The 27,316-nt window shown below is 41.2% G+C and overlaps 1 protein-coding gene across 1 annotated transcript in view; it reads left to right on the top strand.

The window, feature by feature from the left end:
• Nucleotides 1-2,499: 2,499 nt before the first annotated feature.
• LOC307241263 (solute carrier family 12 member 5-like) overlaps nt 2,500-27,316 on the top strand; it is a gene marked incomplete at both ends in the record, with an annotated part of 37,143 nt that continues 12,326 nt past the window's right edge. The window contains 2 exons of the mRNA XM_080015307.1: nt 2,500-2,554; nt 27,210-27,313. Of these exons, the coding sequence (XP_079871433.1) occupies nt 2,500-2,554; nt 27,210-27,313 (159 nt within the window). The remainder of the gene's footprint in view (nt 2,555-27,209; nt 27,314-27,316) is intronic.

Raw genomic sequence — 27,316 nt, forward strand, 5'->3', positions numbered from 1 at the left:
TGTGATGTTTTTGTTTTTCATTATCTATATTATACATTTTATTTTTGGAAATTGGAATTTTTGTCGGTTGACAAGGTGTGTGTAGGTTAAGACACAGTTTCCTCAGTATTTAGACTCATTTAGTACTCAAATAAAAAAAGCACGATTTAAGTGCGTCTGTACCTACTCGCTGCCTGATCAGAGAACAGAAAAAGTGGATTCAGACTAGTGCATCATGGCCTTAATCTGCGGGATTAATGCATTATAAAAGTTTACTCCAGAGTGATATGTGTTTGCATATGTACATATACTTTTTCACATATTTATACATACGTAGCTTTAATTGCATAAGTGTGCATGTGATTAAATGCGTGTCCTAGCTCTTGTATTGATCCATGCGCATGTGTATGAAAGCAGTTGTATGACAGCGGGGGCAGAGGAAGCGAGGTGCCCGTGGGTTAAGAACTAAAGCCGCTTGGCCCAGATGAAGATGGCTCACGGGCCCTCTGCCAATAAAATCTCTGCCAGCGACCCACTCTCACTGACAGAGCAAAGGAAACTGGGAGTTAGGCCACGCCCCCCCCACCACCACCAGAAAGTTACAACTTGTTTTCTTGTTCCCGTCTGAATCTTAATTTTTCACATTGAAAGTTGTTTATTCTGAAATTATTTCCAAATAAACAATTTGTCATTTATTCACTATAGGCAATTCATACAGTACAGCATCTCTGAGATATGACTATCCAAAGCTTCTCACTTATTCAAGTTTCAACATTTTGTTGTGCAATGCTATGGCCCTCCTTATTTGTTTATTGCTGCTGAGGAGATTAAGAATAGATTAAAATGTCAATAGTATACAACTGATTTTAATGCCATCAGGGCTTCATCCAAGTATAAATATTGCAGTAAGAACTTCATTTGGAGATTTGAATGATCACTTAAAAAAAAAAACATATAAAGCAGTAGATAATGGCCACCAAACTCAGCCATAAAAATATTTCTCTTGTGCTCAACTGTATTTATTTGATGGTTAATTGGGTGTTTTTGATTTAGCCTAAATCTCTAGACTTTCCATTCAAATTAATCTTTTAATTAGCCAAAATCTGGAATCTATATGGCAACCACATTAACATGCATATTGTATATTGTATGTGGTTTCAGGATGAGCCACAGTGACCGGACTGTCAGCCAAACACAGGGGGCAGATGTGACCGGGAGACTATGACTGTCAATCAGAGTGAATCGAATCATTTTGACCATCTGCCAAAAGTGGGAGCTCATCTTACCTGAGGTCACCGCACTCTATAAAAATACAAACGGTTTAAAAAAACAAAACAGTATATTATCATCCATTAAAAGACAACTTTTTTGGCCTCGCTATATTTGTCATTAGGAACGGGGCATTTGAGTGCTTTGGATTAACGTTTTTTCTAAACCTCAGTATTGTGGCTACATTCGACAAACCGTAATAACCCTTAAAGCCAAAAGCTCCTTTTCTGTCTTTTACAATTGCTGTCCTTCTCAGGATGGTTTGTGTAGGGCACAAACTGTCTGATTAGATTCATGCAGAAGTCCAGGAATCTCCATGTTTCACTTATTGATTTCAGAGTTCATCTGTCCCAGTGAATCACTTTGAGGGGGGGACTGAGGTGATACGGAGCGTTCCGAACCATAGGATTTAAAAAAAGAAAAATGCTATCATTAACTATTATCTTTCGCAAATCCAATTCACACTTTACATTGAGCAAAACGGTGAAGAGCATGAGAGGTTTGCATTTCTGTCCTCTAAATTCACGGTTACACAAGCACAGCCCCCAGCTCCACTGTAGATAATGGACCGGAGACCCAAGAAGAAAAATAAAAGAGGGAAGCAGCGGAAGGAAAATTACAAAAGAGGAATGAATGAGCAGTGACGAGGAGGAATCTCGTCTCTCATCTGAAAAGGAAATACTCCATCACAGAAGACAGCACTTTGTTATTTGATGTGCCTCCCCACTGTCTTCAATCACTCCCTTCCCATCTCTATCTCATGATGAGATCGTGGATGATTAAAAGTGTGCATGAGAGAGAGAGAGAGAGAGAGAGAGAGAGAGAATGGGAGAGCGTAAGAGCGATGGATGAGCAGGAGGGCGGGAGGTAGTGAGAAAGATAATACCCCCTGAATGCATGATGAATGTAGTCATCAGGGCTTAGGTTGACGGGGGCAATGAGTGGCACACAGGCACTGAGAGTATGAACGAGTGTGTGAGCGTGTGACCGTGGTTACAGGCGCACCGTCTACAACTCCACTCAGCACCACAGTCCCATTCTCCAGCCTGAAGACGGGGTGACAGACAAGGAGAGGGAGAACCAATAAGTAGAGATAGACCTGTTCCTTTTCTCCCATATCTCTCCTCTGGAAAATCCACAGAGGGCAAGAGACCTAATAAATAAGGTGCATCTTTTTTTTTTTTTTTTTTACGGAGACCTTGGAGCTCCAGAGTTGTCGTCGCTTCTCTCGACCGGCGGGGAGCAGAGAGGATGCAGAACAACCTGCCAGACTGCGAAGAGGGTGAAGGGGGACCCAACAGCCAGGGTGAGTGACGAAAGCTGCTCACAGTGAGATGCAGAAATAGTTGTGTGTGTTTGGGAGGGGTGGGGTGAGGGTGGTTCATCTGGGGTCATGTGAGTATGTACAGCATGTGGGCATATGTTAATGTGTATGTTGTTAGCTGAAGAAGATTGTCATTTCAGGGATAAACACATAAGTGCGTGTCTTTACATCTGAGCCATTTTGCGTATGAGTATAAGTAACTCAGAGAGATGGATGTACCTGTCGATCGGAGATTTTGTGTGATAATATTACTCATGCTGCATGTATTTTACTGAGAGAAAAAAAGTGAAAGAGAGCGGAATCCCATGCAGGGAAAACATATTTAGGTGACAGGATCTTTGAGGAATGCACTTCAACCCCTGCATGGTGGCCATTTTCCTCTATTCATTCTTTTATTTTTAAGGTCAATGCAGTAATAGTAAGGATGCCGTGGATTCTTTCATCTGTGTGACTTTGTAATACAACAGTACTGCAAAGTCATATTGGGGTCATTTTGTGACATGACGCATAAGACATATTGCCAAAGTTTGCCGTCCCTCTTCGTCAAGAAACATTTCACCACAGGCCACATCCACCATGATTCACACTAATACCACACGTGCTGTGCTGTGTGTGTGTGTGTGTGTGTGTGCTCCAGCATTAATTAACTACTGATTAGACACATTTGTCATAGCTCAAATGATTTTCCCAATATAAAGTTGGGCTGTTGTCTGCATGTATGATTTCTGTATTTAGCATCTGTTTCCTAACCAAAATGTGAATTTCGTAATTTTCCCTGAAGGAAAGGATTGACTTAGGTATGCAGCTGTTCTTTCAAAGATCATTCACAAAGTCCATTATGTGTTTGGCACATCATTCTGACAGAAGATGATTCTATTCTGTTTTTTGGTACCTACTCACCTCTTGCAAGCCTTGTTGTGTCATAGGATTACCATAGAACATTGGATTACATAGGCAGCTACAATATCTGCATTTAAAACACACTTGTATATACAAGATGTGGGTTAACTGTGGCATTGTTGTCACCCGTCTCTGACTGGACACATGACTATACTAGGATAAAGCTATAAAAGGAAAAGTGATGGCTGGGTGATGTCAATACCCACCCATTACCCTTGTGAGTCATCTGGATAATAACTTTCTATGGTGCAGGTATTTATCATTGTCATTTAATTCCATGAGTGAACATAATGTCTCAATGATAAAAAATAACCTTTTTTATATTCACAATTACAGCTACATCATTGTAAAACACTGCATAATGAGATATAAATTTCAATCTGCATGTCTCCAAATGGAAATGTGGACCCCAGGCTTGTTTAATGGCGGGATCAGTGTGAGGCTAGGCCTTTGTAGATGTTTCTCAAGGTGAGTTTATGGTATGGAACAGGTTAAAGCCAAAGGAATCTGTTGAACTTAGGCCCAAGAGCGCCTTCCCTTGGGTCTGTCTGGTCTTGGTTTAGCCAGTGCTCAGCGCTGACCGATCGTGCCCCTGATGGTAAATCATCCACAACAGATTGAGTATTACTGGCCCGTTGCCTAATCTCAAATCCTCCTGTCATTAGTGAAGAGAGTGATCGAAGACAGTTATCAACATAGAATACTGGTTAACCGTTTCCACAACATCTCCATTCTGCTCATTATGATCCTGGACATGCCTTTGGACTGCATATATGACACAGCACGGACTGCTAGTTGTTCCAAATGGGAGCACTTGCCATTCATACGCCTCTGGTGGCTCCTTACGTTCCATGTTGCGCCATAAGAATCAAAGGAGAGTCTGTCCTCAGGTAATGGTCTAACTTGGTGAAGATTAGATTTTATGTCACTGCTTATAGCCACTCTACACCGCGTTCCAAATTATTATGCAAATTATATTTTTCTCCGATTTTCCTTAATAGTCAATGCAAATGACAGTCAGTATAATTTTCAAGTCATCAACCATTAGGGTATAATTTGAATGTTATTGAACAAACCTCCCAATGATAACAGCAGTTTTTTCCAAAATAAAAAACTCAAAATGCACTGTTCCAAATTATTATTCACAAGAGTTTCAAAACATTTTATATGTTGTAAAGAACTGAAAATGGTCATTTGTTGAATTTGCAGCATTAGGAGGTCATATTTACTGAAATCAAAAGCTATTTCAATCAAAAACATCTGAACAGGCCAAGTTACATGTTAACATAGGACCCCTTCTTTGATATCACCTTCACAATTCTTGCATCCCTTGAACTTGTGAGATTTTGGAGAGTTTCTGTTTGAGTTTCTTTGCAGGATGTCAGAATAGCCTCCCTGAGCTGCTGTTTTGATGCAAACTGTCTCCTACCCTCATAGATCTTTTGCTTTGCAGCATGAGATGGTGCATGGTCATGCATGAAGATGATTTTGCTACGGAAGGCACGGTTCTTCTTTTTGTACCATGGAAGAAAGTGGTCAGTCAGAAACTCTGTATACTTTGCCAAAGTCATATTCACACCTTCAGGGACCCTAAAGGAGTCTACCAGCTCTCTCCCCATGATTCCGGCCCAAAACATGACTCCGCCACCTCCTTGCTGACGTCCCAGCCTTGTTGGGACATGGTGGCCCTCCACCAACCATCCACTCCTCCATCCATCTGGACCATCCAGGGTTGCACGGCACTCATCAGTAAACAAGACTGTTTGAAAATTAGTCTTCATGTATTTCTGGGCACCTTGCAACCGTTTCTGTTTGTGAGCATTGGTTAGGGGTGGCCGAATAGTAGGTTTATGCACAACTGCAAGCCTCTCCCCTACACCTTGAGGTTCACGGGACTCCAGAGGCACCAGCAGCTTCAAATACTTGTTTTCTGCTTTGTAATGGCATTTTAGCAGCTGCTCTCTTAATCCCATGAATTTGTCTGGCAGAAACCTTCCTCATTATGCTGTTATCTGCACGAACGCGTCTGTGCTCTGAATCAGCCACAAATCTCTTCACAGTACAATGATCACGCTTCAAGTTTTCGTGAAATATCTAATGTTTTCATACCTTGTCCCAGGCATTGCACTATTTGACGCTTTTCGGCAGCAGAGAGATCCTTTTTCTTTCCCATATTGCTTGAAACCTGTGGTCTGCTAAATAATATGGAACGTCCTTCTTAAGTAGTTTTCCTTTAATTGGGCTCACCTGGCAAACTAATTATCACAGGTGTCTGAGATTGATTTCAGTGATCCAAAGAGCCCTGAGACACAATACCATTCATGAGTTTATATGAAAAACAAAAATTAAATGTTTAGGACACTTAAATCCAATTTGCATAATAATTTGGAACGCGGTGTCTGCTGGCGGAATCGCAGGGGCACATTAATAACAGAGGGACATATAGTAGGACCAGGGAGTAGCTGGTTGTTGAGTACTTGGCCTTGATAGGAAAAAGAGCAATTGTGATAAGGAATATACCAATATGTAGGTATAGAGGACCTAGGGAGGACTAAAAGACTTGGCAAGTACTGAGTTTGGCTATGTAACCTGCTTGAACCAGCTCATATTCTTCCTTATTGTGGATTTCAGCTAACTCAGGTTTCTTCTGAAACTGCTGTTCAGCCCGACAGAGAAGGGGCATTGGTAGGGAGGTAAGGCCCTTGGAGTGCCCAGCCAAGTCTAGCATTTACTGCTGCAAGGGCCCACTATGAACAGAACGCTTTCAACAGGAGGTGAGGTGGGGATTATCAGACTCAATGCAATCTCCCCTCCCTACCCGGAGGCTGTACATTGGAAAAGGCATCCAAAGGCACTTGATTTAGATGGCGATAGCATTGCTTGAGCCTGTTGATAGGGTAAGTCTGGATCAACGGTGGGAGTCTATCTGATGTAAATGCCCCTTCAATTGTATGTGTTCTCTCTGAATTTGATGCTGCAGAAATTTTTAGGGTGACTGACCTACCCAGCATGGTCTCTGTCTCTTGGCTTATTGTGCGCAGGTCAAGTTTCTCGGCCGCCCCATCTAAATCAGGGTACTCAGCGTCTGAAGGCAGTAAGATGGTGCGCTCTGAGCCATCGTCCAGGATTGCATAGGTCTCAAAGGTCCGGTTGTTATTAGATTAGCTTTAACTGCTTTAAGTATGACTTTGGGGGACTTGACTTATTTTAAGGATTCATGTTGAGCACTTTAGATGCAGTAGCTTGTTTATTCACATCATGCTGGATACCCAAATGCTTTCCATTGCATTTATTGCAGAGTTTCTTTAAATCACAATTTTCTGCCATACGTGACCTTTCACATCTACGGCATCTTCCTTGCTCTTGAATTCCGTTACCCACTTTTTCTGTATTTAATTATTTCAGTCTTTCACAATTAATCACAGAATGATCAATAGACTGACACTAGGAACACGAAAAATGTAATTTGTGCCTGAGGCACAATAAATGTGTCTCAGTCTGCTTTGGAATTGGCACCATGGAGTATGGTAGCTGATAATATGGAAAACTCCGATCTTTGACTGTATTCCCTTCTCAGGTATTGAGAGGTGCGCATTTGGAGGTTTGGGGCCTGAGCTGCCACTGCTTGGCACTCTGCTTATCCTTGGCGCCATAGTGAGAAGTCTAATAAATTATAATGGGCATTTGAGTGAACGGCACATGCATGTCTTGCATAGTTTGCTACTAATTGAGCGGATAATTTTCTTAATGAACTTGTGGTGCGCAAGCAAGTTTTACTGCCCCTTCTTGCCCTAGAGACTGTAATATACCCACAATAGATCTCACCATGTACTGCAAATTTGTGGAAACTATCTGCATTACCAGGGAGAACTATGGGAAGGTTCAGGATAGACTGTATGTTTCTCAGTGCAAGGCAATGTGGCTGACCATACTGCTGCTCCAAAGCTGGTCGAGCCTTGGTATAGGGCCGTGGATCATAAGCATAAGAAAGGGCAATATGACTGGCTGAGCTCAACTGAAAGTGGTTTAACAGAATATGATATTTGTTCATTTCAAATTCTTCTGCTGGAAAGAGGTTATTGAGAGCCATCTTTAACATTGCAAACTCATGGTCCTCACATGTGAAGTCAGGAAATGAGCGTCCTTGAATGTGTGGAGCATATCTTAGTTAGTCAAAATTTTCAGCCGGATGTTGCCATGCTGGAGCTGGTGGGGGTTGTAATATATGGGGTCAGCTGGGAAAAGGGAATGGGCTGAGATGGAAATGCAGGCTGGGGTGGACATACAGGCTGGGATGGATAAACATGAGGTGGGACTTGGGCAGCGTGGGTTAAAAGTCCATGGGCGGACTGTAAAGAAGCTCATGATGGTTGAAGAGGAGGTAGATGACTATGCTATGCATGAGCTGTTGGTGCTTGACTAGAATGCACATGGGTCAGGGGCATTTGGCTTTTATGTGCATACGTTAGATGCACCCAACTGGAATACACATGGGCTTGTGGCACTTGGCTGTAATATTTGTGGGCTACAGGCAGTCGATTATAGTGTACTGAGGTCGTTGGCCTGGGAGACGCTTGGGCTAAATGTGCTTGGCTGAAAAGTGCAGGAGTGGAAGACAGTTGGTTAGAATGTACATAGGCTTGGCTGAAAGGTGCTTGAGCTGAGAGTGCCTGGCTGGGTGGTTCATGAATTGGCGGCGCTTGACTGGCAGGTCAATTTGGTGGGGGCCCTTAACAGGTACTGTAGGTTAATGAGCTGGGGACACTTGACTAGTAGGTACAGAAGTTAGATTTTCACTGCCTCTAGTTGCAGATTGGGCTGAAGTGCTCAGCGTTTTTTGTGCTCTGTCTCTAAATTCCGCAATGCGATACTTTGGTTGGTGCTCCTGGCAGGGAGTGTTTGTACTCTACTGGCTGAGAAATCCTACTACATTCCGTTACATGTACAGACTCTGAAAGTGCAGGCTCTGAATGCACTTCATCATAAGGAGTGTATTTCTTTTGGTAAAAACGCTGGTGCTGTTCAACACATTCTCTATCAGATGGTTCATCACGACATTGCTTCTTATCAGAGTCATCTACTTCAGAATTACACGTTCATATTGTTCGACTCTATCTTTAAGTTCGCTGACCATACTTTTTAACTGTGCCATTTCTTGCCTTAATAGAACATTCTCTGGAGGTGAAATGCAGGTTGCTCCATCCTGGAAGAGGGCTTGGTTGTACAGTTCTGTTTGGTAGTCTTAGAGATAACCAGCTGGCCTCCTCTCATGACGTGGTCTTCCATTTGATTCCTCTTAGACACCATCTGGGTTGGCTCTTGGATCCATATCCAGTCCAGAGATTTATTCAGCTCGAAGGACCATGTAAAAAGACTATATACTTTGAACTTGGCATGTAACGTAAATTAGATTTATTTTGCCAGGTTAAGTAGTATAAGGATGACTGGACCATAGAGCCCCTAGCCGGTGTGCACATTTAAACACAAGGATCCAAGAGCCATTTAACCATTTATTGAGTGGGGAATGGATGATTGGGTGGAAGACTGGATCAGTGGATGATTTTTCTGTACAATAAACAAACATAAGTCAATATTTTGCCATGCATACCATAATGAAAAATAATAAACAAAAGTACATATTGTTAGCTTACATTATTAATGCAGCCACTAGGTTAAGAAGGAATCTCTAAAGCCTCCATCCGGATCCTATATATGGCAAACATGTAAATACAGCATAACAAAATATACAGCTACTTTCTCCTTTAAATTAAGACAGTTTGCCTTACTTACAGGTTTCAACTTTATCTCACATGAAAGAATACTAAGTGGCTTCAACACAGTGCATGATCTGCTTCTGTACAATTCTGCCTTACTTAGAGGTAGGTACTGTATAGTATATCAATCACCTCACAAACAATACATCATGATCTGCTAGGAAGTGAGATACATACATTGAATTAGGATTCATAGCACGTAGACATATTATATATATATATATACTGTATATATATATATACATATATACACTACTCACAAAAAGTTAGGGATATTTGGCTTTCGGGTGAAATTTATGGAAAATGTAAAAAGTTCACGCTACAGTGATATTATATCATGAAAGTAGGGCATTTAAGTAGAAGCATGCAATGGTGATTTCCTCATCTCAAACAATTTATTGAAACAAAAGCCAACAACAGTGGTGGGTTTACCACAACAAAAAATGTCAATGTCTCAATGACTTGTCATGTGCCCTTGAGCATCAATTACAGCTTGACAACGACGTCTCATGTTGTTCACAAGTCGACTTATTGTCTGCTGAGGCATGGCCCCCCACTCTTCTTGAAGGGCGACCCTCAGGTCATTGAGGTTCTGGGGTGCAGAGTTACGAGCCTCTACACAGCTAATCAGCAGATCCCATAGGTTTTCTATGGGATTCAGATCTGGAGAAGTCAGGCCACTCCATTTGAGGTACCCCAGTCTCCAGCAGCCGTTCCCTAATGATGCGACCTCGATGAGCTGGAGCATTGTTGTCCATGAAGATGAACTTAGGCCTGTGTTGTTCATGCAGGGGCACAATGACTGGATTAATGATGTTATTCAGGTAGTATGGGCTTGTCACTGTACCATTCACAAAGTGTAGGGCGGTTCTGTATTGACTAGACACACCTGCCCACACTGTAACACCACCACCACCAAAGGCTCGTCTGGTGACAACAGTGGCTGATGCATAGCTCTCTCCTTGACGTCTCCGACATTGTTGGCGGCCATCATTTCTGCTCAACGTGAATCGACTTTCATCAGAGAACAGCACTGAGGCCACTGGTCCCTCGTCCAGCGTAAATGCTCCCTGGCCCGTGCAAGACAATGATGCCTGTGCCTGGTGGTGTGGTCAGGTACCCTTGCAGGTCGTCTAGCACGCAGACCGCGCTGATGTAAATGGTTTGGAATGGTCTGACGTGACACTTGGGTGCCTCTCACCTCCCTTAAATGTGCCTGGAGTTGAGTGGCATTCATCATCCGGTTGCGCAGGGCACTGTTCACAATGAAGCGCTCATCAGTGTGGGATGTGGTCAAAGGACGTCCACTTTTATGCCTTTCTGTGACTCCTCCAGTCTCTGTATCTCTGTTGCAACCTGCTGATGACACTCTGTGACACTCTAAGCTCAGTGGCCAATTCCCTCTGAGAACATCCTGTTTGAAGCCTCACAATGGTGAGGTACTGTTGATCAATTGTTAGGTGTCGTCTTGGTCTCATGATGTCAAAATGTGAGCAGCATGATGAAGAGGACTGTTTAATTACCAATTCTAATTGAACCAGGAAACGTATTGGTCAATGGATCATGGATCAAACACCTGAATTTTGCTGTTCAGCTCCTTGTTAGAGAACAGCAAGTTTTGCAAAAAGTACTGAAACATTGAACAGTTGGACATGTGCATTCAAACGTTTAGAGAAGGTCAAATTAAGTTCACCTGTAAAGATTATAGTGCATTTTAGGTTCATCCTGAAATTTCACCCGAAAGCCGAATATCCCTAACTTTTTGTGAGTAGTGTATATATAAACAATATGTAATTTAGTAGAAATTGGCACGCTAATTTCCAACAAACTTAGTGGTGACACAGCATGGTCTTAGACAAAATAATCTGAACAGTACACATCCAGCCCTTATATAACCTCCCCTTCACTAAACACCTCCCTGGTGCACTGACAGGTGAACCTCTCCACCACTCCTGATCTCACGAAATTGATATTCAAGCTTGGGATTCTTGAACAGTCCTGTTGTTTGACCAACCATCAGCATATTAAAGCCTGGGGTCAGAATTGGAAGTCAAAAGCAGTTTGTCTGTTGTTATAGTCTTGCATGCTTCAAAGAAAACACAAAATAGTATTTTGAAAAGTAATTCATTTGGGGAAATAGGGTCAGCTTCCTGTGGTGGTGCCCATCTTATTAGCAATACAATTAATGCATTTTAGTGTAATCCAACTCCTAAATCGGTACGATGAAAAGAGGGATCAAAGCACTGACAGTTCACTCCTATGATAAACTGTAGATCTATCTATGATGTTTGGATTATTGATGTATTGTTTGCTTTGTTCCATCATCAGAGAAACATGGATTTTGCCAGTATCTACATTTTGGCTTTATATACATAACTAGATGGGATCAGTGGATTATAAAGATTGGATTATAAAGTAAAATCTACAGGTAAAGGTTGGGTTAGGATATAGCTGTTGAAAAATGGGGGGAAATATAGTTTAAGAAAACATTGACCTAAAGCTGCCAAATAAAGCCACAGCTCTGTAAAAGCTCTCAACACGGGGACTAAATGTTGATGTCATCAACTTTTTGTAGATTGGGAGAGAATTGAGTCTATCCAAAGATTACTCAGGTTGTAGGATGTCGACTTTCAAATCTCAAAACAAGCTGTTTGCTTTCTAGTTCTGTTCAAATATTTTGGGTGTATTACAAATACTCATGCAGACACTCATTGTGAGATATATATGTGATATACAGTATGTTTCTAGCTTTCTAGTCCAGAGGACACAAAGGCCTCACAGTTGCCCATCAACGCACACGTTCATACACATTTCACTGGATATATGTATAACCGATATATGTATGTGACAAATAATCACTTTAACTTGAACTTGAACATATGGAGGATAATCTTGTTTTCGAACCACTGCAAACGCAAAATGCATTGTTTAACAAATTCAAATCAAAATTTCAATTTAAATTTCCCAGCATTTTTAATTTAGCCATTATTAAGTTATTTATTTTTGTTATTCATTTAACTGCCTATAAAATTCCTTCTTTTTCATTAATATGTTGTGTGCTACGGTTTCAGAATATGTATATTTTTTCTATCTAATGTGCTTTTTCTTGTAATAAATGCTTCATAAAATAACCATGAACTGAGGAACATTTTGATTAAACAGGATACCATAAACAATACCAGAAAATCAGCACTTTTTTTTGTAAAATAGTCCAAGACATAGAGGAGAAGGTGACTGTATTACGCAGTCAGGTTTAATGTTCATAAAGATATTTTTAAATCGTTTACCTCATCTTGGCTGCACAGCTTTTTCAGGCTTCAAAGAAGAAGCATCATATTTAGTAATAGCCACCAGTGCACTCCACAAAACACAACTACTGTGCATTTCTATGATATCATTGGTGTAACAGAATACTGATCATTTCAAACACTTTGCATGTCCCTCTGTGGGTGCCGAAAAGCACAAACACCTATGAGAGTGGGTGACAGACGGAGCGGCCAGGCTACAGATGCTGCTAGCTTTCTGCCTGTCCTTGTCTTTTGGGAGTAGGTCAAAATGAGCATTGAGGACAGATGGTGTGGACCTGTCCTCCAGGGGCTGTTTAGAATGGGAGAGATTACTGTAAGACTCGTCTGATAACACGCAAACACATATACACACATGCGCATTTGAATCAAAGCACAAGCAAGTTGACGCACATACAGAGTAAAGCACATAGTGCAGAGGCTCAGCATCATCACACAAATTATTATTATATTATTAATTATTAATTATTATATTCACGGGACCACCACTACTAGTCCATTAGTTGATGAAGGGTTAGGGCTGGGAGATATATCTATATATTATCAATATTGCAATATGAGACAAAATATTGGGATTTTTGTCATGATGTTGTCTTTTTCTGATGTTAATGGTTGTGAAGTAAACTTCATATACTGCCTCCTAACCAATCCAATTTAGTACTTATTGTGCGTAATCTCTGGGTGCGTTGCAATGTCATTTCACTACATTTCACTACATATATGTATGCTCGTATGTATATGTATATGACAAATAAACATCTTGAATCTTGAATCCCTCTACCTGCTTAGTGACATCCACATTACTAATGATCATTTCTCAAATATTTATTGTGTGTAGATATCTTAGCCATCCCCAAATTATCAATATAAAGGGGTTTGTGATGTTGATATAGGTGCTATTTTGTCAATATGAAGGGTTGTCAAATGTTCGTACAGCCATATTCAATGTACTCAATGTACTCCCCTCAAGGTTATCATGCAACCCATTCCCTTCATAATTCACACAGTATTTCCCTGTGTCTAAAATGGCCAAATCTGCTTTCCCAGCTTTTGGAAGCCGCCAGTGGTGTGTGATTCGGAATCAATTTGCTTGATTGTCCGTACGTTCATGTAGAACGACTACCATTGTAATTTTCCGAAGAGGAAGGTCAGGCAGAAAGGTGCCTCTATGCTTGGTTAAAGCCAGTCAAAATCCAAACTAAAAAACCCTGTTATTATTTTTATTTATTATTCATTATTTTTTACGATCCCCTGCCCAATTCACAGCCTTTCATGTCGAGTGTGAATTATAATATAATATAGTCTCGTGTTCACAGCATTATCTTCACCTTTTGCTTCCTGCGTCCATCCAAGTGTGTAGTTTGTGTTAGATATGAAGAGTCATTGTATCATTGTGGAGAATGTCACTAGTATTATGTCACTGCAGAACAGCGATGCATTATATAAGTCTGTGCTTTTAATAACATAAAGGATTTTCGCTGCTTCCCAGTAATTCCACTGATGTTCTCTCAATTGATTTACAGCTTTGCTAAATTGTGGTTGCCAGCTGTATGCAGGAGGAAAAGGCCATTCCTTTGCTCTGCAAAGATGATGACAGCCAATAAAATAAAAATAAATACATTCAACTGCCATCACCATCATGGATATACTAGAAAACTGAAAAGCTAAATTTCAGAGAGAGGAATGTTTTTTGTAACTCTCAGACTTGCTTAAATGTCATCATTTCGAATAAATTGTGTTCTATTTTAAACACATTTCATGGGCTTGGAAAATGTCAAATCTCGCAAATGACAATCAGGGGATTCTAAAGTGTTGATTAATGGGGAAAAAAAAGTGCTAAAGCTGGATGAAGTGAAAAGGTTTTCAAGCCACAACATTAAATAAATAGTACTTTTAGTTTGGAGTGGGTAGTAGTAAAATTATTTTTGTGAAGAAAGTAAAACGGGGGATTGACAAATTGTAAATAGTCGTCCGCTGATATTTTTGCTCCATGTTTGAGTTATAAACATGTAATTTTTTAAACCCAAGCATTGCATGCAGTGGGTGATCAGAACGATTAACTCAGATTAACGTCTAACGTCATAATTGCGTGTTTGTAGATTGATCTTAACTTTTTAATAAGAGTCCACTCTCAAACAATCACTTACCAAGATGATTTAGCGTCACAACAGCTTGATTCAGTAATTCAAGCTGGACAGTATTTCCTCTCCGGTTCTCAAATGTTCTTCAAATAAATATTGTCCATTTAACAACCTGTCCAGTGTTATTTATGTATCTAAGGGAGTCCAATTTGTTTTCTTAAACAACCGTCCGAAGACCAGTAACAACTCCTTACAATGAGCTGAATGTACCACTTAGGGTACATAGGCTGAAACCATGGTCTTTAGAGACTGCTTATCTGAATGAATTATTATTAATTTGGATTTAAATTCCTGATGCATTGCTCCATGGTTATTTGAGACCGTTGAGGCCTTGCACAAATATAGAATGATCTATTCCACAAACTTCACATTTATCCGATCTCCGCATTGTTCACCTTTAAACGTCTCCCTTTTGCGAGTCAGATGGGTCCCGGGTGCTGATGCTTGGCTGAGATTACAATCACACCACAAAGATCTGCTGATCAAGGATCACAGCAAGCAAAGCTAAGAGAGGCGCGCGGATGGAGCACGACGCTAATCCTCCCTCTAAGCTCAAACATCCGATACTTTCTCTCCCGCCCGCTCGGCTCCTTAAAATCCTCTCTTCCTTGCTCATCACGTCTCCTCTCGCCCGACCGTTTACAGACGTCCAGTTCGGAGCATCCATCTCTGTCTGCACTCGTGGACGTCTGAGGTCGAGCTATTTCTTCGAAATGATATGTTGAAATGATGAATGTTTGGAAGGTGTGGGCTGTGAGGGCTGTGATATTTGTATCTGAATAGGTAGAGAATTTGTACTTGGTGTCATGTTCACCTCAAGAAAAGACGCCCGTTCAGTCTCCCAGTTATAGGATTATTTTTTTTCCATCAGCCGTCATATGAGATATCACTTTAAATTCACATCACATTGTTTTTCCCCATATTCGACGCCAACTCGGATCTCAGAAGACCGTGCTGGATGCCGGTCGTAAGCAGTCAAAAAAAAAACTTCTGGGAAAATCCTTGAACTTACTGAGACTTATTTTCCAGAGGCCAAATTTATTTTGCCGGCTGTGTCTTCACAAACAGACCAGGTACTCCCCTCCAACCTGTCAAGCCCGCTGCGAGGCTTCCCGGGACGGCGGTGGAGCTTGCTTCGGGCTCACTGAGGAGCATCACAACCGGGCTGCATTGCCACCGGACGTCCTCCATGATTAGTGGCGCTTGTCAGCAGCGTTGCTCCACGGCGCTCCGCTGTGACGCAATCAGAGCCGGTTAAGTCGTTAGATAAACGGTCTCACTGAGCGATGATGTGCAGAGAGCCGCGTTGGCCGTCGAGCGCGGCCTGCGTCGAGCGACCGCGCCCGCGGGACCGAGCCTTCCCGCTACGGTCGGAGGTCTGCTCACTGTTTGTACAGCGATGGCTCCGTCCGTTGATTCCAACTTTCTGTTTCTTCCCACCGTCCCCTTTCTCCCCTCGCATGCGGTGTGTGGGCTAAACTCTGCTCTCGTTTGGATTCAAAACAACCGGAGTTTAGTTAGCGGAGACCTCGGCCAAGAATCCCTCGTGGTATTTTACAAATCGTTGGACACTTCATTGGAGCCAAAGTACTGTTTTTATAGAATCTAGATTTCTATAAAAACAGTACATCAATTAATCTATGAACAGATTTGTGTTGACGTTTCTAACAATACAAACAAATTCTGTTATTAGAGACTGACAAATCAAATAATTATCATTTTATTATTTTGGAGCCAGCACTGCTGATTTAATTACATATCTCATTTAGGCATACCGTATAAGTAACAAATTGAGGATAATTAATATTTGTTGTTTGTACTTTCAAAACTGCATATTACACAACTTTCTCATGGTAATTTGAGCCATGGAGGGAGTGCCGTTTTTAATTAAAAGAATGTTTTTAATGAATCCGATATCAATACAGCGATAGACACATAATATATATATCCTGCGACCCCGCGTGCATATCAAGAACCCCAAGTGGGATCGCAATCCCATGGCTGAGAATGTCTGGATTAAAGTACACGTCATATTATACTGGGAAAGTCCCAAATTCACATCAAACATCAAATCTCTCCATCACATGAGCTCTCTAATAAACGGATGCATAATGTCTTTCCATACCAGAATCCTCTTTGCATGTAGTTTATTTATGTTATTTATGTTGATAGGCTGTTGTGACTCCATTGTTGCAGAAGACTTTTATTAGAAACACACATCTGCATCCATTCGATTGAGTGCAATTATTGATAATGCAGATAGTAATACAGTTGTCCATAATTCAGCATAGCTATTATTTTATGTCATTGTTAATTCGTTTTTATGTTACACTATCTTTACAGTGCATGAAATGCTTCTACATTTGGCTGTAGCTCGTGCTATACCTGCTCACTGCATTTTATCCTCAGCCTCCTGCTGTGCTTTAGTTTCAAATAAGCCTCAAAAAGGAATAGGACACTAATCTTTTTGCAACATCATGCTGTAGGGACTGGGAGGCCTGGATTAAATGAAACAAACAGGATTAGCGGCAAACTACCGGGGCCAATCTCTGTTGTTTTCCTCTGCTTTTGTCAGTGTTTCACTCCGTCAACGATCCTGTGATCTCTAATCAAATGAAAGTGTCTTCAAAACAACATAATTATTCCAAGCCACATATTGTCGTTCATTCTACAGACTTGCTGTGTTTGCAATAAAAGCGCGCGCGCGTGCGTGCGTGCGTGTGTGTGTGTGTCCACATTTGGGAACTGTAGGCTATGGTGCGCGATCCACTCTGCGTTTCTCCAAAGAAAACTGTACATGTATATATTTGACTTATTTAATTTTATTTTCCGACGTTTCCGTAATTGAATGAAAAGCCCCATGACCGGCCGTATCCTGTGCTGCTCCAAGCTCTGGGCTGGTCCGAACACCGCAGTGAAAGTTTAAACGAATGTTTAAATTTAGGCCCTGTAGATCTAATATGAGTGAAGGTTCGGCAACTGGATTGCTTATTTCTCACCCTAAATTTGTTCAGAAACAGTTTTTGGTGGACTGAAAAGGTGAAATCGGTGAAAGTTCACCAAGTAAATAAAACAAAACCCAGAGGCCATGCCCTCATACTCAAACCCCAGTGGCTCACAGAACTAGGGGCCTCGGGAGCAGCCCGTTTTAAGACAGGGTGGATTTGTTGTATGTTAGAATGGCTCGAATACATTATCTGAGTGCTATTTTTGAGCAAAATCTTGTTTTGGAGACCTCAGGGACAAGGAGCACAATAGGTCCATTTTAACTCAGAAACAATAGTGAGGCAAGAAGCTATGTGACTCTTTCATCAAAATAATAAAATGAGGCATACGCTAAGGGCAGTAAACTTCTCCAAAAAAAGAGGGAAATGAATTTAATTCGACATCAAGCCTCATCAAGAAGCAGAATTGGAAGACTTCCGCCTTACGGATCGTCGAGTTGTGGTGGAGAGTTTCAGTCGGCTTTCCAAAGCTTACATGGGCCAAGTCGAGTCCATGGGCAGTTGCTGCAGCTCATCCCGTCCACCAGTGATTTTCAGCCACGCCGTTTGCCACGCCAAAGTTCCCAGGCGGATCGGCTGAATCACCAAACCTCAAGGTTACGAAATAAAAGAAAGAAGATAAGAAAACACAATTCTTCAACTGGGTGGCTGGAAGAGGCTTGTTCAATCAAAATTTTAATTTAAATTAAAAAACGTAAAAGTTCTTAAACTCGAGTGAGGAGCCGCCTGAAGACACAGTGGTTGACGGCTTCTTTTAAAACACTCACCAGGGGAAGGAGGAGTTTGGGGTGTCTCCCTTTGTGCACCTCCTTTCATATTGGCTGCCGATTCTTCCTAACCAGTGAATGTGATTTCTTTACACGCAAATGTCACATAGTTTCACACAACACTATGTTCAAACAGGGGGTTGGCGATACCGCAGAATTTCGTTTCGATCCGATACCAAATAATACCAGAATCACCGAAATTGATACCGATACTGACACGGCTGGTTTAAATTATCATGCGTGACGTGGCACTAGTGAGTCGGATCATTTGGCTCAGCTCAGCAATAAGACATCTCTTTCGGCTCCCAAACGGCTCTTCATTCAGTGCCACCTTTATGCCTTTAATACATCAGCCAAATTTAGCCCATGTCTTGACCTGTGATTGGTATGTGTGCACATATATCCTTAAATTATTCAATTTAATTATACTAAACCTTATAATTTCCAGAGTACCTTAAATAATGTAAAACAACATTTTTACATTTTTCATCATAGTGATGGTTAAAGAATAATTATCTTAGTTGTATAACAAAAACAATACACTACTAATAAAATAGCATGGTTAATAAATAATTACACAACACTTTACAGACTGATATTTCAATTTAATTTTTATGATATAATATTAAACAATAACCGGTGGTTACCGGTGCAACACACAAAGTCTCACCATGGTTGGCTCTTAATGTTATTCCCAAAGTGAGATGTTTCGGGATCGTATTCAGCCAATACCTGACAGGATCATCCTTTTGTTTTGTCTTGTATTAATTTACAAAAAATAAATAAATAAATATACATGCTCTCAGAGGGAGGCGGCGACCATCGTTCACAGAGGCCGGGTCATAGGACCAACACATCACTGCACGGTGCTCCATGTGGGTGTGGTGTGGAAAGGATCTCCCGTTCACTAGCAAACAGTGACGGGCAGCGAGCCAAGTGAGGAAAAATATACATATAATAAAAAAGAAATAGCAATTTTACTTATTTTGAAGAGAGAAACTTGTCCATTTTTGGTATCGTTCCTATTGACGCTAGAATGGATCTTCAGAAGGAGACGTAGTATCGATACTTTTGGTATCGATCAGCCCACCCCTAGTTCAAACCAATTAAGGATTTTCAAACAAACTCTCAAAACTGATAATGTTTTACATTCATAATATAAAATAAATCGGCATCTTTCAAAACAATTCTTTCAGGAACATAAAAGTAGTGACTTATTAAATGTAAGGATGAATCAAATTACTATTAAAACATAATTTATAACACTAATAATAAATGGCATAACGTTATCTTCCTTAGTATGACAAGAATACACAATGAGCCTTTTAATCTTGATGGTTGCCGCGATTTCTATGTGTTGGCCCCTAGATGGCGGCCTGGCAATATGAGAATAACGGTATTGATTTCAAGAGATTTCAAGAGGTGTTGTAACTGTGTTGTTTTGCATCGTACAGTGATGGGAATTAGATCATTCTTCAGAGACACATCCATAGAAATAATGTTACTTCAATTACTGACTGATGACTGACATTGTGACATGACATTGGTTCAGCTTGATTCAGGCTTAAACACGATGGAGAGACTGCAGATGCAAATAACTAAATAATGTGGATTGCATTTTATGGCCAGGTCTAGAAGACCATGTTTCTCTGCATGGGTCCTGGATCGAAAAAGGGAAGAATGCGGGTTGGGTGTGAAAGAGAGGTAACAAAACAGAGCCATGTGGTCGTCTTCCCGTCTGTCTTTGTTTCATCCCAATTGGCATCTTTATTGTGTGGGAATGCAGAAGTGTTACAGATCCTGTGATATCTCCCATTGAATCACTGGGGAAGGGATTCCAGAGAAGACAGTCCTGGCTATGCCTGCTCCAATGGCTTGTGAAAATGTTTATTTCATTTTCCCCTCAGCTCTGTGTCTATATTGGATTGGATTGTTCATTACATTATATTTGTATATACACATTAGATGCACATTATCTCCAACCATTATTTTTTTTTAATAGCTTTATAGTGTGGTAATATGACCATATCACAAAACAAAACCAATATTTCCCCCAAGCGACCTTCATGTGCTCACGCCCTGATCCAGTGATTCCCAAACTGGGGTGCCAGACCCCCACAGGGGGTGACCAGAGATTGCACGAGCGGTCATGAGGCCTTTGACAAATTGAGGCTGTTTCCCGCCTGGTTTCCTTCATTCAAAAATCCACACAAGGGTTCCAATTGAAATAAAATCCATGACTTTATGTTTTAATGTATTGTATACCATAAAATGTTGCTCTCCATGTCATGAAATTAGAAGAAATTCAGACGGCTAAATAATACATAAAAAAATAGCACATTTTTAAAATAGGACAAACAGTTTTGATTGCTAGTTTGGGAGCCCCTGCTCTGATATCTGGTGTCTCATATGATATTTACATAATCTTTCTCTACCTCATATCATATAATATTTGGTTCCCTGAGGCAATTAACACCTATTTGTCCACTTTATGTAAATATTGATCGACTTTATATACATATGCTGAATTCCCAGTTGTAGCACTTGGAGCTTTCTTGGTTTTTAAACACACGAACACAGCCAGGAATGGAACGGCCTCATTATCGGCTGAGTTATATAAAGCATGCCCGCCTGCCACTTTCCACCGATAACCTGTCACCTCTTCTTGCAAGAACACGTTCTGTGTGTCATGGTTACCGAGGTACAAATTGATCTGATCGTTGTACTTGAGGTGGAATACAAAGCAGATGGGGGATGTTGTTGATGCCGCCATTTCCATTTATCCTGTGTTTCGACAGGAGCCACTCTGAGGACCAGGCATGTGCATTCATGTCCTGTGAATATTGATGTGTTGATTATCATTTGTTATGCAAGTTGCTATCTAGTCTGTCTGTCTGTCTGTGTGTCTGTCTGTCTGTTTACTTCCAGCATCCAACAGTTTTATTTTCTCAGTTCTCTTGTCTTCACTGTGTGCTGCTTTCAAACCAATGACATTATAATTTGAAAAGGACAGACAGCCCAGTAAGTAACTGACGCCGCTTTTGCGAAGCAATGTTTTCTTTTCCTTATTTCCTTCATTATTGTGTCAGAAGCACAAATTTTAGAAACTCATTTGATTTGTTTTTTCCAACTTTCTTGGCCCGCCTTGCTTGTCACAATGAGAGAAGCCAACGTTTTGAGTAAACAGGCAGCACAACAGTCCAGTTGTTAGGACATTTTGTTGTTGACTTACTGACTTAAGAAAATATGAGATGTGGTTTCAAAAGCTTGTTTCTTGAGCGAGAGAGAGAAAGAAAATGAAGAAAGACAAAATAACCAAAGGGATCTCAGACATTCAGGCATCCAGCGTTTGGGCAAAATGAAAAGCAGGGACCGGACAAAAGAAGAAGAAGACGACAGAAACAGTTTCACCAAACTATGACTGTGCGCTGTAGCTTTACCAGGATGTCCACTCAGTCATGGTTTATTAGAAAATAAACCAAGGATGAGATCAAAATTTGTTCATTTTTGCACTCCCCAATGGATCGCTTTTCCAAAGAGACTTACTGTAACACTAAAACAATTTTTTTTGCCTCTCAAAAAGGACGAAGGTACACAGAAAGTTTTTATGTCATACGTGCCACAAACACTCTGGAGCTCTGATTGCGTAAAATATGAGAATATCACAATAATTTTGTGAGTGCACAGAAAATTACACATAAAAAATAGAAAGTTTTGTTTTGGGAAATTTGTTTTGTTCGGTATCCTTTCCACTCTGCTTCATGAGGGATTTACATGATTAAATTTTTTATTATATGAATCTGACATTGTAAGAGCTCTGAAATCTCTATCACCAATAATTACGTACCACTCAGTTAAAGATTGATTTATGACAAATTCAGTATAACCAAATTCATGTAATGCAATAGCCATTTTGAACCCATCCTCCACGTCGATTAATTTGTTTTGAGAACTTAATGTTCAATGGTCGGGAAGAACACCGTTTACATTAAGGACACAGATGCTCTCTAGCGCAATCTGTCACATTTCGCTCACTTCCCTGCCGGTAGAGTTGAGGGATGCGGTCGTGCTGTGAAAGCTCATCGACGAGAAATGACGTCACGGCATGGTCACCAGTCATCTATTTGGCCGAAGAACTGAGACACGTTTGAGAACTGGTGGGAAACATGAGAATCGAACAGCCGATACACCAACTCCGAGGACTGACATTTTATTCTCCACCCGGATGAGCCAAGGTGAGGCCATATGGGAGCGTTGTCGTCGGAATTTCTATGTTGTTGTGCGGCCGAGTTACAGAACCCCATTCATATACCAGAAGGTAGTTTTTTTTTTTGCCGTCATGTCCTCCAGCAGCTGTTTGATAATCCCCTTGAGCCAGGGCTCTATTAAGCTCTTAAAAGCCGGTATAAACTGTCCATTTTGTAAGAGCCATGTCACATCAAGGGTACAATCTGCACTGTTCCTCTCATTCTGCAGGCTTCGGTCCGGTCTCAGTCGTCGGTCTTTCCACTAGAGAATCAGTTTATTGTGCTTCCATTGTTTAGGGAATCAGAGTTTGCTGCAGAGGACTTGTCTTAATGTGATGCTGTTTGTCCTGAGGTTTGAACCAGGGATGGTAGACAGGTAGATAGATGAGCCTCCACTGCTTATTCGGTGAATTCTATCCATAAGCATTCATAAGAAAATAATGTGTGCTGGGAGCTGGGATGAGGAAGTTGGATTTATTTTCCCGCAATAAAACTCTATTTCTTAATTAAAACTAACTACTTTAAATACTTTTACTGAAACTTTACGTCACGTGCACTTACCTCTCACACTTTTTTACATACCATTAGCTCGACAAGGAGATGTCACGCAGAAATAATAATCACTACAAAGATACCAACTTTCCAACTGGGACAAGTGCAGCAATTAGGAGATGGGACAAACTGGGGCCTCTGCTTAATGTCACCATTTGCCACAACCACAAAAGCCGAGTATGAACCTTGAGTTCATGAAAACTGTCCATCTTTAATTGGCCTTTCGTAGTTTCCTGCATCTAACTGCAAACAGAGCCTGTAAACCCATCGCTCACTGAGATTACGTCACATTCCTGCTTTGAATCTCTCTGCTGCAAGTGTCGGTGAAGTAGGGAACTTAAGAAGTTTATTGGTGTTTTCCACTCTGCAAGCCTTCATTCTGGTTGTGCCGAGGTAGAGGAGAGATAGGCATGGAGATAGAGACCGACGTAGAGGAAGAGATAAGCACAGGGATGGCAATATAGATGGATAAAGAGATTGATAGAAGTAGAGACAGAGGTAGGGATATATAGTGATTCATTTATAAGAATAGAAACTGAATTTAGAGATAGAGGTGGAGATAGATGTGTAGAGAGAACAAGGTGGTGAGGTTATTGAATTACCATGATAATTGTGATCATTATGAATTATTATACATACAATTCGATTCTTGTAAAGCTGCATTTTAGAGGGTTGTATCTATCTACATCAAGTGTCATAGTCTCATTTATATTCAAATGATCTGTATGACAATGAAAGGGAGAGGGTGATAGTGTTTTTATTTTGTTTTTATAATAATAAATATATTTTTTAATAAACTCCCTTTATTGTTTTGTGCAAAATCTTTAGTAGAAATTGGTTTGGAGCTGTCTGACTTGATTGACAAACTTCTTCACCCTTTGTTGACCCACACTAAAATGGAGATTTCCTGAGGTGCTACATATGTTTAGAAAATGCCCCGCCGGCGTCCTTCGTCCGATTCACTTTGACAGTGCAGATGAATCCAGCCCTCAAGATGCCCGCTTTCGAACGCTGTTCTGTCACCTCGCCCAACACGCGACTTCACTCAGAGGGATTTTCAGTAGTCACTTCTAATTATTTGTCCAGTTGTTTTTGTTTGTCAAGCCTTTAGTCACATCACGTCAGAACCGATTGATCTGAAGATGTCCCTCAAGCCACACGGCTTCCCCTCAAATGGGGCAGAGGATGGAAGACACATTGCACTCAAGTCAAAAATCAAAAGCCCAAACTATACTGAGTATTTTCTATATATGCAGGTGCTTGTCTGAAGCCTTACACACCTGAGAGATGTGGTAATGCCCTCTTGGTTGGAGGAAAAATAAAAAAGATAGTACCATGTCGAGTTGGCTGAAATCAACTAGTGAAATCTCAATGAAATGCCTCATCATCTGAAAAAAGTGCTTTACTGTGTTAAATGTAGTTTCATGGTCGGCCAAGAGCTTCCAAGTCTGTCGTTTGGATTTCAAGGTCATTATTTTACTGGATGGAGGGATAGAGGATTGTTTTTTTATCTCTTGCATTAGCATATTATGTAATGTCCCCTCCCGGCCATCAAATCAAAGATAATATTTTTTAAGCTATATGGCATCGATATACTGTATTGTCACTGGGACTCAATAGACTGATGTGTACATTTATTTACCAAGGGGGCAAAAGGGGTTTAAATGCAGATTTTAAAATTCTGCTGGATTACAGAACACTCAGGTGGTTGGTCTCAACACAAGGTAAACCACAAATGGTAAAGGGGAAAAAAAACGGGGTTGCTGAGGAGAAGCGTTGCTTTTCATAACAGTAAAATTATTTTGGGGTTGTTCCTGGATGTCTTAGGTTTATCAGGAGGGCTAAAACATATTCTACTGGAAATACTTTCTCTTGAACTGGTTTTAATGAACCTTTCCAATAGGGTATCATTCAAAAAAATGTGGAAGCTGCCTTTTTACCAATATCAATACATGCCATTATGTAACACTATGACATTAAAACCACCTGTATAATATTGTGTAGGTCTCCCTTGTGCCGTCAAAACAGCTGTGACCCGTGGAGGCATGGACTCCACAAGACCTCTGAAGGCGTCCTGTGGTATCTGGCACCAAGACGTTAGCAGCAGATCATTTAAGTCCTGGAAGCTGCGTGCCGTTTTCACACCAAAATTAGCGGGTTGAGTTGGGTTTTTTTTTTAAATAGGCGATGGGCACCTTTCCCATTGCCAGGAGAAATGCAGTTTTTTTTTTCACGTTCGACTTCACAAACACGCCGGAAAAGGGGCATGTCATGGTTCCAGTGTGAATAAAACAGTTACAGAAGACAGCAACTTCAACAAACAACGACCTAAAACTGTAAAACTTGGAAAAAAAAAAGTATTTTGAGCCGTTCAGAATAATCCGATTGCTCACGAACGACCCGACACTACACTAGAAGCAGCATGGAGCACCGGATTCTCCATTCTGCCCGTTTGCACCAGTCCTTCGGCGGCGGGGACCAGGGACCTGTGGGGAGCAATATTTGCCCGTCGACCCTGGTGTCCTGTTCACATCGGTTCACATCTGAGCCGATTGGAGGTGGAGCCAATTAAAAGCGGGTCTATTGCCAGGTAATTTGACCCACTGAGCCTTGAGCAGTAGTGGTCTAACGGAATGAAGTTGATCCGTACGGGTTGCCCCCCACAGTTCGGCACACATGTGAACTGCGGAGCAATTGCAAAATGTAAGACCTGTCGTTTTGGAGATGCTCTGACCCAGTCGTCTAGCCATCACAATTTGGTCCTCGTCAAAGTCATTCAGATCCTTACGCTTGCCCATTTTTCCTGCTTCCAACACATCAACTTCAAGAACTGACTGCTGCTCACTTGCTGCCTAATATATCCCACCTCTTGACAGGTGCCAGTGGAAGGAGATGATCAATGTTATTCACTTTGTAGTTTCTTGATTTTTGAATTTGATGTGTTGATGAAGAAGGAGAGACCGCTGACGCTGACTTGAGTAAAATAATAGATTTATTAGAAAAGAACAGCATCAGACTGGACTTGCCATGGACGCCCAGGAGAGAACCGAGCCGGATTGATTCTCTGTCGAATGAAACTCAGGCAGGTGCTTTTATGCTAGCCCAGAGAGAACGTTGACCCTCTGCTTCCCCTGCATAGGTCACCGTTCACGTTTTCACCTCCCTTATCACCGGGACCCCTGACAATGGGCTCTGTCTCTCTCTTGAGACCCCTGGCACCGTCTGTTAATAATTATTATTTTATACAATGGGCACTGTCTTGGGACGCTACTCATTCCCAGACACCTCAACTTCACCCGTCAGTGGTTTTAATGTTGTGGCTGATCGGTAGATCCAGTGTAGTATGGGTATTTTAGATGCGCATAAACAGAACGCATTTCCGACAATGCGGTACACACCTAATCCTTATACAAACTCAAACTGCATAAAATTGAAATGTTTGCTCATCCAATTTGATGGGTGATGCGTCTTTAGTGAAACGCTCCAACTCTCAAAGGATTATGTGCTGTGTGACAGCAATTTGGCTGGCAGTTTCCTTTCCTTCTTGCTTTTAAGATTAGTGTATAATACCAGCGGAGCTTGGGGAACAGGAAGATCAAACTTGATTTTGTCGCTACAGGCTACAAAAGCCTCTGTGCATCAGGCTTTCCCTGTCCTACTCCTTATCAGTAATTTATGTGTCCCTTTGTGTGTCCCGTTGGAGGAGTTTGGCCCCCACAATGTGTAATGTTTGATATTCCCAGATAGTGGATACTCTTGTTTATGTTGATGTCATTGAATTACAAGACACTGTTAAAATTACATAAATCCCATAATCAATGTTCGATTTGAAATGTAAATCCTTTACAATCCCTTAATGTGGGGTGTGTGGCCGCCTGGTGGTATTCAAACATGTCAAGAGTGTGTCTACAATTCTCGGCGCGCTGGCTGCTCTTGTCTTGTCCAGGCGATGGGAACCCCAAGGAGAGCAGCCCGTTCATCAACAGCACGGCAGCCAGCGACGCAGAGAAGAGCCAGCAGTACGACGGCAAGAACATGGCTCTGTTCGAGGTG

Source organism: Zeus faber (assembly GCF_960531495.2).
Source record: "Zeus faber genome assembly, chromosome: 15".
Taxonomy (NCBI): domain Eukaryota; kingdom Metazoa; phylum Chordata; class Actinopteri; order Zeiformes; family Zeidae; genus Zeus; species Zeus faber.